This window comes from Microplitis mediator, chromosome 7 (genome assembly GCF_029852145.1).
Source record: "Microplitis mediator isolate UGA2020A chromosome 7, iyMicMedi2.1, whole genome shotgun sequence".
In the NCBI taxonomy this organism is placed as follows: Eukaryota; Metazoa; Arthropoda; class Insecta; order Hymenoptera; family Braconidae; genus Microplitis; species Microplitis mediator.
The window spans coordinates 20094989-20114144 of NC_079975.1; the positions used below are offsets into that span (position 1 = coordinate 20094989).

Genomic DNA, 19156 nt, shown 5'->3' on the forward strand with positions numbered 1-19156 from the left:
TCTGATATTGAATAATTATTTTATACGTATATTTATTGCTTGTTAAGTCTTCAAAAGTTTCCAGTGGCGTCTAACATTTAAAACGATTGCAGAGTGAATGACATAAATCATATTAGACGCCACTGGAAACTTTTGAAGACTTAACAAGCTGACAAACCTAAAGTAAGTAAATGATTCGCAAAGTGAGCTGATGAGTTTGCCCGGCAGGTAGCATTGCAAGCAGAGGCGGGAAAATTCAACCTGGCACAATTTTTTAAGTAACAAGAATTTATGGAATTTCGTTGTTTAAAAGATTTTCTTTTATATTTTTCTCAGAGATTCATTGTATTAAATAAACTAGAGAAAAAAGGTGGGAGTCCTCGTCCTTTATAGCTTTGTCACGCAGCGCTTGTGCTGGGCAGCTCTTCTTGCTTGGCTTGTGCACCAGTTTCCACATACCTACTCTGTGTTGAGTCACCATATCAGTAAGTGCATCGGTCTCCATGGTATCGGATGTGACACTGCTCGTCTCTTGCGTTCCAATAGTGTGGATGGCTTGGTTCCCTACCATCGTTCCAGTAGCGTTATAGGCCTGGTTCCCTACCGTTGAAATAAGTGGTAATTTGCTTCCCCCACAATCCGTGAAGCTTGCGACGGCCACCGGGGCTTGCACCCGATCGGAACCATCGGCGGAGGTAGCCATTGTTGGCGTGTCCGCGTGGGGTATATTGTTTTCCTTATCACTCATACCGTCATAGTTGTGGTGTGGTTGTTTTTATAGAGGTGTCCTTCCTCCTCGCACCTCTTTTGGCCCACGGAGGCTATTTTATTTCACCCCTACCCGCCGGAAATCCGGTGAGGGCATTCCCCTATCCGCCACCTGGGGACGCGCTCTCTAGGAGTTGGCTTTCTCCCGAGAGGTGTGTGTGTGTGTGTGACGGGTCTATAACTTTTTAACTAATGAACCGATTTGGATGGTTAAGGCGGCAATCGAAAGAGCTTGTTGGCTAATTGATTTCTCAGAAACGACTTATACGATCAACTTCAAAATCTAATCAGCTTTAGAACTCAATAATACGCGTCGATTGCCGCCTTAGCCATCTCAATCGGATAATTCGTTCGAGAGTTATCGCGGTAGAAAGAAATGGTAAAAAAGGTTTTTTGCGAATATCTTTGAAAAAACTGAACTAAAAAAATCCGAAATCTTATCAGCTGTAGAACTCAATAGAATACGTCAATTGCTGCCTCAACCATCAAAATCGGTTAATTCGTTCGTGAGAGAAAGAAATGCTAAAAAACGGTTTTTTCGAAAACAATGGTATACAAAAGTATTTTCGAGCTCGAAGAGCTCGAAAATATATTCACAATAATGTTTTCGAGCTCCAGGAGCTCGAAAACAGCGGGAAGTTTTGAGGCTGGCCCGCAGGGTTAACCGATAGACCGATTTTTTTTCTGTATATGCATTTTGAATGACATTAAATTCGAGAAAACATATTAACAATATGAAAAAAATTATATTATTATATTAATTTTACTGTTCGTCTATTGGTACACCAAAATGGACCGGTGCCCAGTACCGGAAGCTAGTCATATTAATGTTATTAATGTTATCGATAGACATTAACAGTGAGTTTCATTGACTGGCTAAATCAAGTGCAATATTAATTATTACTACAGCCCTAATATTTAATGCAGTATATATGATTGTTATAAAAAATGCATTAAATATAGATAAACTCTAATTTAAATCATAAAAAATAAATTTTTGTGTTTAGTTTTTTTTTTTTTAATTATTTTTATAGCATAACCTCAAATGATTTATTTTGTTTCTATTCTTCAGTTCAAAATATTTGTTTTCATTAAATATTTAATCATTTAAAAATTTTAAATACATTTTACATTATAAATGTGACATAGCAGACATCAGACAATTTTAAAATTTTTAATAAATCGAGTAAAAAATTAATGAAATAAAATTTCAAAAAATGCGCATTCAAAAAATTTTGAAATCAATAGTTCTTTTTTTATAAATATTTTTTTTTTTTTTTTTTTTTTTTTATTAAATAAATGCATAATTACAATCTGTCTATTGACAATAAATAATTGTGATGAAAGAGTAAAACGTGGTAATTAGAGCTTTACCCGATGGCAAGACACTCTAGTGCGGGAGGAATACTTTAAATATTGATCTTTTTATTTATAATTTTAAAATTGTCTGATGTCTGCTACATTCACACTCGTTTTACATTAATATTATTTAATAATTGTTAATATTTTCACTATGAATAAATGCAAAAAATAACTTATTTTATTTACTGTTCCGGTATTAGGATAACCGAATTCCCATATTGAGACAAGTCTATTTCAGCATTCAGGTATTGGGTCTTTTGGGTGTCATAAAAAAAAATTTTTTTTTTATATCAAATTTAAGAAAAATGAACTAATTTGATTATTTTTGGATAGGTAAATGTTTATTCTGTATGATGTAACAAATTATTTTGGTTTATAATCTATTTGAATATTTTTAGAACGATAAAAATCAGTCGTATATCCTTCGTCGTTCCGGTATTGGGACATTTGGATATTGGGACCTTATCGTCTTTTACAATCACATTTGTCATTATTTATTAAAGATAAAACTTGTTTTTAACGACTCCGTCAATTAATGATCTTTTTTTAAAGTCGTTTGAGAACCGATAATTCTTCCGATGAAAAAAAAAGTCAATAATTGGAAACGTTATAATATTTTGTAAAATTGATTTTTTCAATTCAATAAATTATAAGTTCAGGAATATCCATCAAAGTTTCAGTGATGAAATTTTTTCGAGTTTTAGTTTTAACTGTAATACTGAATAATTCAATTTCTGGAAGTGAAAATAATGGCAGCTCTCCGTTAGCTAATTATAGAGACCGAGTGAGTATTATATTCTTAGTGTGGCTGTAATTATATTATAACTCGTATCGATCAAATTTTAATGTCTTTAGAAATATTTATTTCTATCTAACTCTGTCTAAATCCCTATGAATTACGATGTACATGAAAATAATTATTTATAATTTACATTGCGATTTATTCAGAATAAAAAATAAATTATTATTGGAACCGGGAGAAAACACGATTTGAAATTTTCAGGTCTGTTATAAAATATTTGAATTTAATGTTATATATTTTATACCAACCAGAATCGAAATTTCTCACTATTTTAATTATATTTTCGAAATTATTTTATGTTTTATATTTAGAGGAGAGGGGGCAAACTGGGCCCACATTTATATTACATACAAGCCCTTTTTTCTTGAGGGGCCCATTTTGCGCCATTCTCCCTTCAATACAAAAATATAATTTAATGCTATAAAATAGAGCTAGAAATAATTCAATTATTAATTGTTATCAATGTTAGTGCAATCCTGATACTGTGACTTCATGTTTCCATCCACCAACATTATCTAGATTAAATAAATTAACCGGTTATTTAGAACGCAGTCAAAACGGTATTCCAAATATTTATCATATCTGGAAGTATATTATATTATATTCTGTACATGGAGAAAAATGTTGGCTCAAAACCTACCAATTTTTATTATGCTGTCAACCAAACTTGAAACAGAAAGTGAAACATCCAAAAATTTATTGTGCTCTTATGAAAAATTATTATGCCGCATCACAACTATTATGATGTATGGAAGTAATTGTTATTAAATATTATCGATAAGTGTCTCGCGCCTAGTAAGTATTATGATACAGCATAATAATTTTTCGTATGAGCATAATAATTTTTTGGATGCTTTCCTTCCTGTTTCAAATTTGGTCGACAGCATGATAAAAATTGGTAGGTTTCAAGCCAACATTTTTCTCCGTGTAGATTTTTACGTTTAATTAAATTTTTTTTAAGATAGTAACGAGATTAGGAATGCTATGTATCAAAGAAAATGACTGTGATAAAATAAGGCATGCTATGTGTTCGAAAGATGAAAAGTGTGTTTGCAAAGCGAATTATTTTCAGTTAAATGAGACGACATGTTCACCACTATTGGGTGAATTTTGTCGGAAAAATGAATCATGCGCGCCAGATAATTCTCATTGTGTTGAAAACGAATGCAAATGCAGTGATAACTATGAACAGATATCTAATCAGCGGTGCCGACTGAGTGAGTAAATCATTTATTGAATGTAAGTTACTTAAATGAAGTCAGATCATTGTTTGTTTTTTTTTTTTTCGCATCATCATTTTAGAAGTTGTAGAATCAAGAATAGTGCCAATTATAGGAATGGCATGTATTCATGATGAAGATTGTAATGAAATAATATATGCCAAATGTTCAGAAGAAAAAGATTGTGTTTGTAGAGTAAATAATGTTCAGATAAACGAGACGACATGTGCACCATTACTCGGTGAATTTTGTTGGAAAGATGGACCATGCGCGCCAGATAATTCTCATTGTGTTAAAAGCGAATGCAAATGCAATGATAACTATGAACAGATATCTAATCAGCTGTGCCGACTAAGTAAGTAAATCGTTTATTGAATATACTTTACTTAAATCAAGTCAAATCATTGTTTTTTTTTCGCATCATCATTTCAGAAGTTGTAGAATCAAGAATAGCGACAATTATAGGAATGGCGTGTATCCAAGATGAAGATTGTAATAAAATAAGATATGCTAAATGCTCAGAAGAAAAAGATTGTGTTTGTAGAGCAAATAATGGTCAGATAAACGAGACGACATGTGCACCATTTTTGGGTGGATTTTGTTTGAAAAATGAATTGTGTGCAACCGATAATTCTCATTGTATTGATAATGAATGTAAATGTAAGGACAACTACTTAAAGCAGTTTGATAATTTTTGTATGCCGAGTAAGTATGATTGTTAAAAAAATTTGGACATCGGTTAATCCGGTGGGTCAGCCCAAAAACTTCCCGCTGTTTCCAAGCTCAGAGAGCTCGAAAACATATTATTGGTAAATTTTTGAGCTCTTCGAGCTCAAAAAAACGGCTAGATCGACAGTATATACATTTCACTGGAAAAAAAAATGGTAGATCGGTTTAATTTGAGGTACATGTAATAATTTATATAGTGGATTATCCTGTGAAAATAAGGACAATTGTTATCGTTTTGATATTTCATCGCCAATATCTTTTGAACTATTAAACTGATTTTGACGTTTGAGGTGGCATTCGACGCAGTTTTTTGGTTTCTAATGTGTTTTAGGGTGCGTACTATCGCGTGGATACACAATATACGGTGACAAAGCCCCTCAGTTTGCTCCATATACACACACACACACACACACACACACACGCACATACAGACATACAGACACTCGGACATCATTCTGAAAATAGTCAGAATAGCTTCCTAGGACCTCAAAACGTCGGCATCTGATGAAAACTTGATTTTCGAAAATTGGGGTGAAAACGAAAATTTCCTGAATTTTTGAAAATTTACAATTTTCTTGGCGGGAAGTTAAAAATACTCTCACTATCCTACTAGATAGTAAAAAAAGATACGACAGTGTGTAAAAAATAGCGAGTGTTAATTGAACACGCTGTTATTATCTTGCTTGACCAGCTTTAATCGATTAATTTTTTCAACACGCAAAAATGTTATTATATTCGAAAGTAACACTTTCAAAAGTTACTCTTAAATCACAGGTTATGACTTTTTCTACACTCACCTCATGTTAAAATAACATATAAAAACGATATGTGTAAATTTTGACGAATCCCTTTATACTGTACATACTTTAAATTGTGATAAAAAATTATTATCATCAGAATAATAGATGCAAATAAATTATAAACTCTTATAAAGTATTATCGTAAAGCTCTAAAACTTTTGAAACACTAAAAAGCATATTTAAAATACTGTAAAAATAGATGAATAATTAGTAATTTATTCGAATTATTTCAGGCGCGTTAGGATTGTCCTGTAGTGATGATGCAGGTTGTGGAAAAGTGTACGATATAAAATGTTTCAATGCAACAGTATGCAGGTCATTATTAAATGGGTTTTGTTTAATTGATAATGACTGCTTGCCTCATAATTCCTTTTGTATTCATAATAAATGTGTATGCAAGCTTCATTTTCAACCGACATCCAATACTCAATGTGTACCACGTAAGTCATTATTATCTACACAATTAATTTATTTACTTAAAAACAGTTTCAACAATGAAAATAGCAAAAATCTCTATAAACTGTTTAAATTTTCCAGCCCCAGTAGGGTTAGACTGTAAACAAGATACAGATTGTAATTCAACAAAAAACGTAGTATGCTCTGACGAAAAAAAATGCGGCTGTAGTAGTGGTTATCATTTAATGGATGCATTGTGTTTTCCAACTATAAACGAATCGTGTCAAAACAATGAACCTTGCGCGCACGATAATTCACTTTGTATCGATAATATATGTCAATGTAAACCCAATTATGTGTACCGTAAATTTAAATGTATACCGAGTAAGTTAACTTGCACTACAGTCGAACTCCATTATCTTGGAACTTCCCTCAATTGGAAATATCTTTATGTATTTAGAACGCAGATATTATTATAACAATAATATCATGCTAAAGAATTGAGCTCATTCGTAGTTACAGATTAAAAGTATGGTAGGCCTTGGAGAGTTAAAACATCTTTTTAAAAAGGTGATTAAGTCCTCCATGAGCTTCGTTTCCCGAGTCGAAATATTAAAACCCCATCTGAGCCTTGTAGCGCCTGAACCTTTTGATGTGGGTATTTGCCGCCTCGATTTTAAAACCTTTTTCAACCTAACTCGCCTGAAATTCGGGTAAGGAGGAGTGAACTAGGGTTTAGTTTGCAGTTTAAAACTCTGTTTCAACCTAGTACGCCTTAAATAAGGTATTTTAATTAAAATACCATTTTAAAAAAGTGATTTACTCCTCCATACGCTACTTTTAGGACATCGAGGACTTAAATAACATATTACATTCAGCAGCAAGTTCAACATGAGAAGAACTGAGGCTTTGGAGGCTCATAATACTGTTTTAATTTTGACTCGGGTTAACTTGGAAATTCCAATAAATTTTCCGCTTTTCCGTAGCCTAACTGTCTGAGTTAATAGAGTTCGACTCTATGGTATTATGAGATTAATCATTTAGTATAGTGTGGCAATAAGAACACGGCTTTTTTTATTTTCCTAGCCCAGTTGAATGAACCCTGTGAAATAGATTCGGATTGTAACAACATAATGTTTGCAATGTGTTCGTTAAAAAAACGTTGTGTTTGTGAAGATAAATACAAACAATTAAACGAGACAACCTGCACACCTATTTTAGGGGGGTTATGTTCGAAAAATGAACAATGTAATGTTGTAAATTCTGTTTGCATGAATAATCAGTGTCGATGTAATTTTTTATTTGTGGAACTATCTCCTGAAAAATGTATTCCTTGTAAGTTGGGTTAAAGTTGATTGTAATTTAAAAACTTATTATTACGTTTTGCTTTCAAGTGGAATTGGGATTGCCTTGTCGTGATCATGGAGACTGTAAATTGATAGATAATTCAGAATGTTCAAAGAGTAAGAAATGTGTTTGTAAAGTAGATCACTTTCCAAAGACTCAAAGACAATGTAATAAATCGCTGAGTGAGTAATGTTTGAAAAAATGGCCTTGATCAATCAGTTTTTTTTTTAATTCTTAAATGACACACGTCTGTGAAATGACAGATATACTATGCGGTGACATTTTGACTCCAGCGAGAAAAAAATGACCAATACTCCAAGAGTTTTCGAAATTTCTCTTTGAATAAATTCTGGGCACGTATTTATTTTCTTTACAAAAATGCCTCAATTTTTTTGATTTTTAATTTTTATTAAAAAAAATATATTTTTAAAAAAATGTGAATATTTTTTTTTCCATTCAAGATCGCGCCGTTTTTTGAATTATTAGTATTTAAAAAAAAAAATCATCTCAATTGACGATAATTATCGCACTTATAAGTGGGACTATAATCCTATTTTCAGTAAACGAATTTCAAAGAAATAAATTAAAAATCGTCTGGGCTCGAAATTGCACCCGATGTCATTTAAGGATTAGACTAAAATATTAAATAAAACTTTAATTTTAAAATTTATTTAGATAAACATTTTTTTTCTAGAAGTATTGGGAAGTCCTTGTGACACTGACACAGATTGCAATGACATAAAATATGCAAAATGTTCAGATTTATATAGATGTGATTGTCAATCCAATTATATAAAATTCAATACCACAACTTGCATACAAAAACATGGTTAATTTTAACTAATCGATTCAATATAGACTGAATAATTATATCTAACTTCTTATAACTACAGTACTATCAATACATTTAAACTTAATCATTTATTTATTTATCATTCAGATCTTATAAGCAAAAGTTGTTCTGCGGACTGCGAATGTAAGGAAATAAAAAATTCACATTGCTCAGAAAACAATAAATGCATTTGTGGACCAAATAATTTTGCAATTAACAGTTTAGAATGTAAATCACTATTTAATGGCACCTGTTCAGACGATACTGATTGTGTTACCATTAATTCTGTTTGCATTGAAAATCGTTGTCAATGCAAAGTTTATTATGCTCCTGAGTCAAATGAAAAATGTCTGCCAAGTAATAATTTATTTGAATTTAAATTATTTATTTAGATGAAAAAAATTTTTCATTATACGTTATTTAGCTAAAAATTTTTTTGAAAGTATTATTAGGGAGTCCGTGCCGAAATTATTTCGATTGCCAGGCATTAACTAATGCAGTATGTTCGAAAAACAAAATATGTGTTTGTGCTGAAGATAGTTATGCAATAAGTAACTCGACATGTTTGCCAGTGATCGGGAGTTACTGTAATTTTGATATCAACTGTCTCTCAGATTTGATTAATTGTGTTAATAATAGATGTCAATGCAAAAATGGTTATGTATCTATCTCTGAATCGCAGTGTGTAAAAAGTAACTGACGATAGTTTTTATATTTACGAGTATACAGAAGTATATTAGTTGACGTCAAAAGTAGTAAAATCATTTTTATGTTTTTATTATACTTAAGGGGAATCAGCATATCAGTGTCAAAACACTTTGGAATGTGGTGAACCATGGCATAGTGTATGTTCGGAAGAGAAAGTTTGTAGTTGTAAAGCAAACAACTATGCAGCAAATAAATCAACTTGTTCACCACAAATAACCGGATATTGTTTCTTAGATCATCAGTGTATGGTAAAAGATTCAGTTTGTGATTATTTCAGATGCAAATGCAAGCCCAACTTTCGAGCTATAGCCAATAATTTATGTTTGCCTGGTAAGTTACATAATGACGGCAAAATCAATACAAAGTTCAAAATATATTATTTAACATACAAAATGTTATTATATACTGTAAAAAATCCGGAGTGAATTGGGAGTGAAATAAAATCCGAATTCACTTCGCCACTCGGAGTTCTGGAGTTTTAAAAAAAATCACTCCGCATGCGGAGTGAATTGGGAGTTTTTTTTTAACGGAGTGATCTCAGAGTGACGCGGATTTTATTTCACTCCCAATAAACTCCGGTCCGGAGTTTTAATACTTAAATAAATTTATATTAATTTATATGAAACTGCTAAACAATGTGTGTTTGTGTGCGTGTGTGCAAATGTGTGCGTGTGTTCAAATGTGTGCGTCTGTACAAATGTATACGTGTGTGCAAATATGTGCGTGTGTGCAAATTTGTGCGTGTGTGCAAATGTGTGCGTGTGTGCAAATTTGTGCATGTGGGCAAATTTGTGCGTGTGTGTGCGAGTGCGCGTGTGTGCCTAAATATGTATGTGTGTATGTGTGTGCATATCAGCTGATCAATAATGTAATACGCGAATTTTTACTTCGATTTTATTATGTGGAGTTATATTTTATTAATAATATTTTCAAAACTCCGCTCCGGAGTGAATTTCACTCCAGAGGGATTAAATTAATAAAAAATTATCTACTCCCCTGTGGAGTGAATTTCACTCTGAGGGGAGTAAATAATTAAAAATTCATTCCCTCCGGATTTAATCCGCATTCACTCCGCGAATTTTTTACAGTGTAGATATTTTTGATAATTAATTTAATTTTAATTTTTATTTTTTAGTTTAATTTTACACAAACAAAAAGGATTTCTTGGTGCAAAACATTTTTTACTTTATAAATTAAAATAAAAATTTTCTTGAGGCAAGAAAAAATTTTTAAGGCGAGAAAAAAATATTTTAAATGTAAAATTCCCAACTGAAGAAAATTCAAATCTATCTTTTCAATTTTGTCATAAATTGTTACGAAATACTCGGAATAAAAATTTGATTAAAACTGTATAATAATAGGTAGTAAATTATGTGTGTGTATTTCTTTGTAGATCGCCTGAAGAAGTGTCAATAAAGACACGAAACGTCGTGAAATAATAAACAATCTTGAGTTGTTATTTTGATCCTACAACCTCTCAACCAATAATATAAAAATTTGATTGCACTTATTTTTTTTCACATTTTGCAATTCCTACTGCCCATCTGACACCAATGATAGTCTTATATTATAATTTATTGTACTTGTCAGTATCAATAATTTATATTTAATCCATGTAAGCTGTGACGATTGAATATACTAAAAAATTTCGAGTGAGTTAGGAGTGATCACGGATTTTATTTAAATCCGCATTCACTCTGATTCGGACGTAATATTAAAATAAACTCCCCTTCGGAGTAAATTGTACTCCGAGGGGATTAAATAAATAAACAATCATCCACTCAGAATTTAATCATTAAATCAGTAATTGAGTCAATAAATATTATTCATTAAATGTAATTATACTTTTACAATTTCATATAAATATACAGCGACTAACAGACAACTAGTGACATAAAAAATATTACCACTTATGACAGCAGTAAAATTATAAGCTAGAGGTGTCGGCGAGTCATTTTTCCCAGTTCTCAATACTCGTTCAATCCATTTATCATAGTACGCAACATTGGCGAAGTATCCAGGTATTTTAGGACGTGCACATCCTGTACCACCCGATACGACGCCCGTCAGTAAGTCGTCGCACACAAACGGTCCACCAGAATCACCCTAAAGACATTTCAGTAAGAAATATCTATCCTTCACTGAAATCTCATTTTGACAATCAAATATTTTTTACCTGGCAAGCATCCTTACCACCTTCTATGTAACCAGCGCATATCATGCTTGGATGCATAACTTTGATGCCCCGCAAAAGTTTGCGACAGTAATCGTAACTTATTAATGGCAATTCTACAAACATGAGTTCGTCGACAATAGCTTCTGTGTTCTTTAAAATATTATTAGATGTCAATTTTGTTTTAACATCTTTTTCACGTTAATTAGTTTAATCTCTGATTAAAAACTCTGGTTGAATCCGATTGGAGAATTCTAGCCGAATTTAATCGGAAATTTCCGGTTGACTATTAATCAGTTTTCATGAGATTTGACCGGAAAGTTCCGATTGAAAGTTAATCAGAAATCGGAAAGTTAATAAAAAAAAAATGATTATTTTCTGATTGAATCTGATAGAAATTCGATTGAGTTTCAATCGAATGTAGTCGGAGTTTTCAATCAGGAATAATAAAAGTAAGAATTACTTCGTCCGGGAATCCCCAACCTGAGACTGAACAGATTGTTCCTGCCGGTGGCACCTGCTCGGCCAATGGAATTGGTGACACGAACATTGTAAAGAAAAATGGCTCTTGTAGCTTGAAAAGGTTCAAGATATTGAATAGAAGTATTTGTAGCTATCGAGTTTTTGCGGATACTGTTTACTTACGGATACCAAAGCAATGTCATTAGCGAGGCTGAACCTATCGAATCGTGGATTTATGACAATTTGGTCAACCTTCCGTACTTGCCGAAAAGGTGAATAGCCCCAGATTAAATTAGTATCACCTGCAACAGCTATCATATTCTCTTTTGGTGTAAATGAATTACCTCTGAAAGAGCAATTTTCGAATCACAATGAAATGTATCATAATTAGATATAATAATTAACTGCATGGGTACAGGCATTTAAAATAGCAAACGTACGATCTAGATTTGAATATAAAAAAAAATTACTTAACTACACAGTGACCTGCAGTAACAATCCATCTTTCACTAATAATACTAGCCCCACAAAAATGGAATAATTTAGGCCCTTCTTTCTGCAGCGAAACCATGAATGGGAATTGTCCTTTTTTAGCTACTTGACCATTAACTATCCGTCCAGTCCCTCTTGCAAATCTATTTTCCCATACCGTCGTATCATTAACATCTTCATAACACAAAGAAAAAAAAATATATAAAAATTAGTAAGTGTTAAAGTACAATACAAACTAAACTATTTATATATGTTAATAATAATAAATATCACGTAAATCCAACCAATAAATAAATGATCTAACGTCAAATTTCAAAGGTTATAAAATTAGTTAGGTTACGAAAACAAATAATGAATGATATTTATAAGTAAATGTTAATTACCGTTGACATACGACGATCCTGGATTAACTAAAATAACAAACAGACACCACACACTCCAATTCATCGCCGTAAATAAAAGTTATAATTATAATTATTATTTCATAAGTATTCACTGTTTTTCGTATGATTATTTCAACTTGTTTAATTCGATAACAAGTGATATATTAAAAAGTACTATATACATAATTGCTTTTAAAACAAAAGATTATGATCTTTTTTATGGTCCCATGCGTTTTGAGCACCTGACAAAATATCCCCGACAAAATATCTCTGGACAAAATATCCCCAGTTTTGTGTCAGTTTTTTTTGGCTTTTTTCACTATTTTTGCTTTCTTTTCATGGGGATGTTTTGTCCGGAGATATTTTGTCAGGTGCTCAAAACGCCTGATACCCTTTTTTATGTATCAATTACCTGACTTCGATGGGGAAATACTTGATTACATTCTTCTTTTTATTAGAGGCGTAATTATACATTTTATAATCGTTCAAATTACACCTTCTGGATGATATAATTTAAAAATTACTGATTTTTAAATTTTGAATTAAGTATTTTTTATCATATACTTTAAATTTGCGGTCTAATTATTTTGATAATAAAAATAAAAATCTACAGTCGCCTTCTAGAACGTTTGGGATTTCTTCTTATCATAATTATTTCTTCTGTACTACAATATTTGGGTTTGCGCATGCGCAGAACATTTTTTTCAGAATATTATAATAGAAGGAAAAAGAATAATGGCGGGAAAGAATCCCAAACTTTTTGCAGGGCTATATCTTTTTATCTTTATCATAAACGTTTTCGAAATATTTTGAATAATTTTTAATTGCATTTTTTTTTTCATTCTTTGAAATTTCTACTGCCCATCTTACACAAATTATAGTTACAACATATTATTATACTCAATCCATGTAAGCTGTGGCGACTGAAAAGCCCTTGCAGAATTTATAGAAAATAGTATACTTCAAAATTTAGTTTGCGTGTCAGCTTGTAATTAAAGACCTTCTTGTTAATTCTAATCTAAAGCTTTGTTTCCTGTTATCATAACAATAACAAAAGCTTATAAAATATATTTTCTATTCAAAGTGTATGATTTAAAACCTTAATAACTTAAACCTTAGATACAAATTTGGTTTCTAGTGAATGACACTCAAATTTTATAACAATAGAACGTATTTATAAAATTGTTGTCATCAAATTCAAAATAAATCTATGACTCAGAAATAAAACAGCGAATATTGACCACCTGCCTCAAAAATGAAAAAATAAAAATACAGAAATTCACAACCAGTCAATTCGTTTTTATTCATATAAAAAATCATTTTAAAAAATCAATCAACTTCCAAATATGTGACAATTAAAAGTTTCACATAAAAAAAATTAAAAAATATCAGTACAAATAAATGAAATTATTTTTACAATACATTGAGTTTAATAACTGCGTTTTTGAATCCGTCCATCAGTAGTTTATAAGAAAAATTATTTAATAACGTCCAGGTTAATGATTGTTTAAGTATTTTTTTCATGCTGGTCAATGTGAATTCAGACAACTGAATGCTGCTCAGTTTATTGTTATTGCAAAGACACTTTGCAAATTCCGCTCACTTACTTCAAGACCTTGTTGATGTAAAGCGATGATACGATTTCTAATCATCAATACTATGTCTGGTGAGTTTGCTACTACAGCTGCCTCCAGCGGAGTTCTTCCGAAAGAGTCCACAACATTGATATTTGCTCCGTAGTCTAAAAACAGTTGTACCCAAGATGGCTCCCCTTGATTGACTGCTATTTGAAGTGGCGTTCTACCATTAGGATCCCAACGGGATTTGAAGCATATCTCATTCACGTCAGTTCCATTGTCCAGAAGCGTACGGATAAATGACTCATCAGAATACAGAAAGTCAATCTCAAGAGCGTCATATATCGGCGTCCAACGTCTCAAAATGTTTTCATACGCCAGTGAAAATATATGAGGATTAGCACCAGATATCAGCAGTAGTTCTATCATTGGAAGACTTCTTTGTCGGACGGCAATATGTAAAGGTGTTCCCAATACATCAGTCACAACATTTACGTCGGCACCACGACTTATAAGTTGGCTTGCAAATTCAACGTGAGAAAAGTACACAGCAAGTTGCAGCAGATTTGGATGACCGAGGGATGGATACCAGAATCTCTTGTTAACGTCTCTTAGATTTTTCAGATCCTTCTTTACAGCAAAATATTTCTCTCTTGCTTCTCGTTCTTCGGCCTCCCTCGTATTCATAATTATGCTTGTGATTACACTAGAGTTCACTTTTTTAATTTATATTCATAAGTCACTATAAAAATTATATCGTGAACTTTAGAAACTACGATCTGCACTGACTGCTGATTACTGGGTGACTAAATCCCATGAGGGCTCAGGTGAGTAATACGGCAGGGGGAAGGAATTTTCGATAATTTTTCTTTGAGGGAGGGACTGAGGGCCTAATTATCACTCTTAGATTTTAGCAAAAGTAATATATACATTTAAATATATATATATATAGTACAACAAATGAATTGTTAGTATAGTGTATGAACTATAGATAAATGTGATACCAGAAATGATTGAGTTTGTAAATTTGATTTATAAATCGAGCTCGGAAGAGAAGATTGGCTTACTTTAGTTTTCAGTATTTTGTAATATAATTCGTAATACGTAAAATTTTAATATAACTAAATGTGTAAAAAAATTTACCTGCGGAATCCGTAAGACGTTCTTTGATTTTATCATAAATTTTTACATTATAAGGCAATAAATTTAAAAAAGTTGGAAAATCAGACGTACGCAACTCAGTTGCTCGTTCAAACAGTGATTAATAGCTAGTGCTCATATGCAAGAAAGAATTTTCAAAAATGAAATATAATAATTATAATAATCATTAAAAAAAATGGCAGCTAAATGTATGATCCTGAAGTTAGCAGGCATTTAAAAATTTTTGAATTTTCGTATTTCAACAAATCAATTGCAAAAAAATAAAATAAAAATATGCATATATAGGAAATTTAAAAAACTACAGGTGCAATTTTTAAAAATATTTTTTATTTTATGTTTTATCGTCTAAAAAAAATTCAAAAATTATTAGACGACTGCTATATTCAGTATCATGCTAAATGTCGATGATACTGAAGTTAGGCGAGGTCTAGTAATTTGTGGATAATTTTAAAAATAATAGATTATAAAAAAAAAATGTTTGAAAAAATTGCACCTATAGCTTTTTAAATTTTCTACATGTGCATATTTTTAGTTTTTTTTTGTCATTGATTTGTTGAAAATAAAATCCGAAAGTAGTTAATTGTCTACTAACTTCAGGAATATTATTCTGAAGTTAGCAGACAGTTTAAAATTTTCGAATTTTTGTTTCAACGACTTAATTTAAAAAAAAAATAAATATAAAAATGTGCACATGTAGAAAATTTAATAAACTATAGTTGCAATTTTTTCAAATATTTTTTTTTAATAATTTATTGTTTAAAAAAAATCCAAAAATTATTGGACGTCGGCTAACTTCAGTATCATTCAGGAATGAGTGTGAATGTAGCAGACATGAGACGTTTTATGAATTTCAAATAAACAAATAAATAAATTAAAACAATGATATTTAAAAAAATGCGTCTACTGGATTTTCGATCATCTAAGTGCGCATTTTTAAATTTACATTCTTTTTACATTTTATTTATTTATTCAAAAATTAAAAAAATTGCCATCTGTCAGCCAAATTCACGCTCATACTTCAGGATCACGATTTTTCGTGAGTGAATTAGTTGGGGCCCAGTAGAACACATCTCATTGCTTCGGAATTGTGCAATACATAAATTAATAAATAAAGACATAAAAAAAACTATGGTTCTGAAGACAGCGGATAATTTAAAATTTTCGAATTTTTTTTCAACAATTAAATTTGAATAAAAAAAAAACTAAAAAATTGCACATGAAGAAAATTTCATAAACTATAAGTGCAATTCTTTGAAATTTTTTTTTTATAATTTCTCGTTAAAAAAAATCCAAAAACTATTAGGCGTCAGTCAAATTCTGTATCATAAAAAACTCACCCTCTAGATGAATATAATAAAGGTACTGGTACGAATTTTCTCCTTCATCATCTCCAGTGTCCAGTATCAAGAAATTTTTGAGTATCCAAGCCTAGACCATTTTCATCATTTGCTGCTTTATTAATTGGATTACTGTAAATAAATAATAAATTAATCCAGTTATATATAATACTGAAAATATTCATAATACTGAAGTTAGCAGACGTGTAATAATTTTTGAATTTTTTTCTAAACAATAAAGTATAAAAAAAAAATATTTGAAAAAAATTGCACCTATAGTTTTTTGAATTTTCTACAAGAGCATATTTTTAGTTTTTTTTTTTTTTTTTTTGTAATTTATTTTTGGAAAAAAAAATCCGAAAATTTGTTGATTGGCTGTCAGTTTCAGGATCATAAATATTCGACGTTTCACAACAAAAAAAAAAAAAAATCAGGAAATTTAATCTCAAAATAAAATATAAATTATTTAAATAAATTTTAAAAATATCAATTGTCTGCTGATTTCATTATTTACCTTTTCAAATTATCCACGATCATAAATTTTTCAAATCATATTCATATTATAATTATTTTAATATTAATAAAGAAAAATAATAAATACATGAAACTATCATCGAAAAACCGAATGATCCTGAAGTTGACAGACAGTTAAAAATTTTTGGATTTTTTGTTCAACGAATAAATTACAAAAAAAAAAAATCTGAAAATATGCACATGTAGAAAATTTAAAAAACTGTAAGTGCAATTTCTTTGAATATGTTTTTTTATCATTTGTCGTTTTGAATAAATTTCAAAAACTATTAGATGTCGGCTCAGTTCAGTATCATAAAACCGAATAATTATTTATAACTCACATTTATAAAATATTAAATATCAAATAACGACTTTAATTTAAATTTTAACAGTTAAACAAACAATCACACTGACACTCACAGTAACACTGACACCGATACTACACTAAGCAAAAACATTTCTAACAAAAGAATTTTCCCTGACAAAAAAAATAAAAAAAACTTGTTGGTGTCGATCAATAAAATAAATATTTATAAATCATAATTAATTAATAAATTATTTTAAAAATTAAAAACTAACAGTCTATTAATTGAAATCCATTACTCCTCGCTTTATTATAATTATAAATTAAAAAAAAAAATCTACTTTATTAAAATAAAAAATGCATTTTTAAATAAATTCTTTTCATTGATCAAAGAAAAATTATTTATTTAAAAGAGAACTTTACTTTAAAATAATTTTTTTCTGCTTAGTGTAGATCTGTAGCTGTCTGTTCTTTACTCACTGAACCTAAAGCTTCCAACGGACATCTTTTTGGTCCAGTTTTTATCGTGTGGTGCGCCACTTACTGACCGGTGGGTTTAAACCAATCAGAAAACTCCTTTTCAAATCAAATTGCTGTTGCGCATGCGCGGGATTTGAAATTCGTGCTCCGATTGGCCCGTTCGAACGCAGCGTCTCAGCGTCGAGTACACTAGGTCAGTAGCCAGCGAGCACTCGGCCTCTGGCGTCACTGCTGTGCACTCGGGTTCGGGTTCGAATATCGGGCGTCAGTTGTCTGTTGTTTTATTTGTTGCGTAGACGTCGAAGGACTGCGGGACGGGGAGAGGTAACTAACTCTGTAACTCTTTACTTACGTCTAGCCGGTCTAGTCTTTGTGTCTCAAGTTCGTTCAGTTTCAAGAAAATTTCTATCATTAAAATCGATATTCTTTATTTTATTTTTATTATTAATTCTCTCAGTGTCTAAGTGTGTAGTGCGCGTTGTGTGTAATGTGTAGTTTAATATTGTGCGCGATCAGTGTGTGATTTTCATTTTTTATTTTATTTAAATTCAAAAAGTTGTTAGTGATAGTGCGTGAGTGTACTTTTTTTTTTTTTTTTTTTTTTTTTTAACGAAAAAACAAGTGCCGGGCTGTGTAATCAATGAACCGGTGGAGCTGAAAAATTAATTGAGGTAAATTAAACATTTTTAATTAATATAAACGTTTAAATAATTATGGTAATTATGCACAATGGCATAAAAAATTTTGAGGTAAAAAATATTGATACGGAAAATGGCGACACATAAAACCAAACGATTTAAATTTTTTTGTAAAATAATTGCGTATTAAAAAATATACTACGCGATTTATGAAAATTATTTGAATACATTCGAAGTAATTCTTTTGTATTAGTGTTCAATTTTTTTTTTTTGAAAAATTTATAAGTTGTCGATTGTCTGCTGATTTAATTCTGATGGAATTTTTTTTATCGTTCTACTATTTATTTATTTTTTTTATAATAATTCGCTGAGATAATGAACAGATTGGAAACAAAACGAATGAAAAAGTATTGATTTATTAATTTTTTCATAAAAAAATACTCAAAGCCGTACTTATGTATAGCTGAGATAATTTTATTGATCATTTTAATTAACCCGGAATCAATTTTTTTTTTCACGAAAAAAAAAGACAGCTTCAAATTAATATTTTTAGGGCTTTACTATATTATTTAACAAAAAGTAAATTTAAAAATTTTAAATTCGTTGAAAATTTTATTTAATAAGATTATTGTTTGAAACGAATTCATACCCTGATAGCCAGAGTTTCCGATTAAAAAGTTGGTGTACTTGAGT

General features: G+C 30.7%; 5 protein-coding genes across 5 annotated transcripts in view; 3 read left to right on the forward strand and 2 right to left on the reverse strand.

The window, feature by feature from the left end:
- The first annotated feature begins 3905 nt into the window (after nucleotides 1-3905).
- Nucleotides 3906-6581, forward strand: LOC130670940 (prion-like-(Q/N-rich) domain-bearing protein 25). The gene is made up of 5 exons (XM_057474582.1): nucleotides 3906-4128; nucleotides 4214-4486; nucleotides 4564-4836; nucleotides 5894-6100; nucleotides 6198-6581. The coding sequence occupies exons 1-5, from the start codon at nucleotides 3936-3938 to the stop codon at nucleotides 6533-6535; spliced, it is 1284 nt and encodes a 427-aa protein (XP_057330565.1). The 5' UTR covers nucleotides 3906-3935; the 3' UTR covers nucleotides 6536-6581.
- Nucleotides 6582-7159: 578 nt separating this feature from the next.
- LOC130670941 (prion-like-(Q/N-rich) domain-bearing protein 25) lies at nucleotides 7160-10264 on the forward strand. Its single transcript, XM_057474583.1, has 7 exons — nucleotides 7160-7391; nucleotides 7451-7585; nucleotides 8098-8232; nucleotides 8344-8592; nucleotides 8679-8927; nucleotides 9025-9273; nucleotides 10079-10264. Exons 1-7 carry the CDS (start codon nucleotides 7190-7192, stop codon nucleotides 10081-10083), a joined length of 1224 nt encoding a protein of 407 aa, XP_057330566.1. The 5' UTR covers nucleotides 7160-7189; the 3' UTR covers nucleotides 10084-10264.
- A 285-nt stretch (nucleotides 10265-10549) lies between these two features.
- LOC130671962 (trypsin-2-like) lies at nucleotides 10550-12669 on the reverse strand. The gene is made up of 7 exons (XM_057476115.1): nucleotides 12454-12669; nucleotides 12049-12244; nucleotides 11762-11945; nucleotides 11580-11690; nucleotides 11120-11269; nucleotides 10851-11049; nucleotides 10550-10563 (listed from the first exon to the last, which is right to left on the reverse strand). Exons 1-7 carry the CDS (start codon nucleotides 12515-12517, stop codon nucleotides 10550-10552), a joined length of 918 nt encoding a protein of 305 aa, XP_057332098.1. The 5' UTR covers nucleotides 12518-12669.
- A 1343-nt stretch (nucleotides 12670-14012) lies between these two features.
- Nucleotides 14013-14717, reverse strand: LOC130671963 (putative ankyrin repeat protein RF_0381). Its single transcript, XM_057476116.1, has one exon. The coding sequence runs from the start codon at nucleotides 14715-14717 to the stop codon at nucleotides 14013-14015; it is 705 nt and encodes a 234-aa protein (XP_057332099.1).
- A 3760-nt stretch (nucleotides 14718-18477) lies between these two features.
- The window catches only part of LOC130672445 (A disintegrin and metalloproteinase with thrombospondin motifs 20-like), a 197967-nt gene continuing 197288 nt past the window's right edge, over nucleotides 18478-19156 (forward strand). Inside the window, exon 1 of the mRNA XM_057477045.1 lies at nucleotides 18478-18496. The gene's annotated coding sequence lies outside the window, so the exon portion shown is untranslated. The remainder of the gene's footprint in view (nucleotides 18497-19156) is intronic.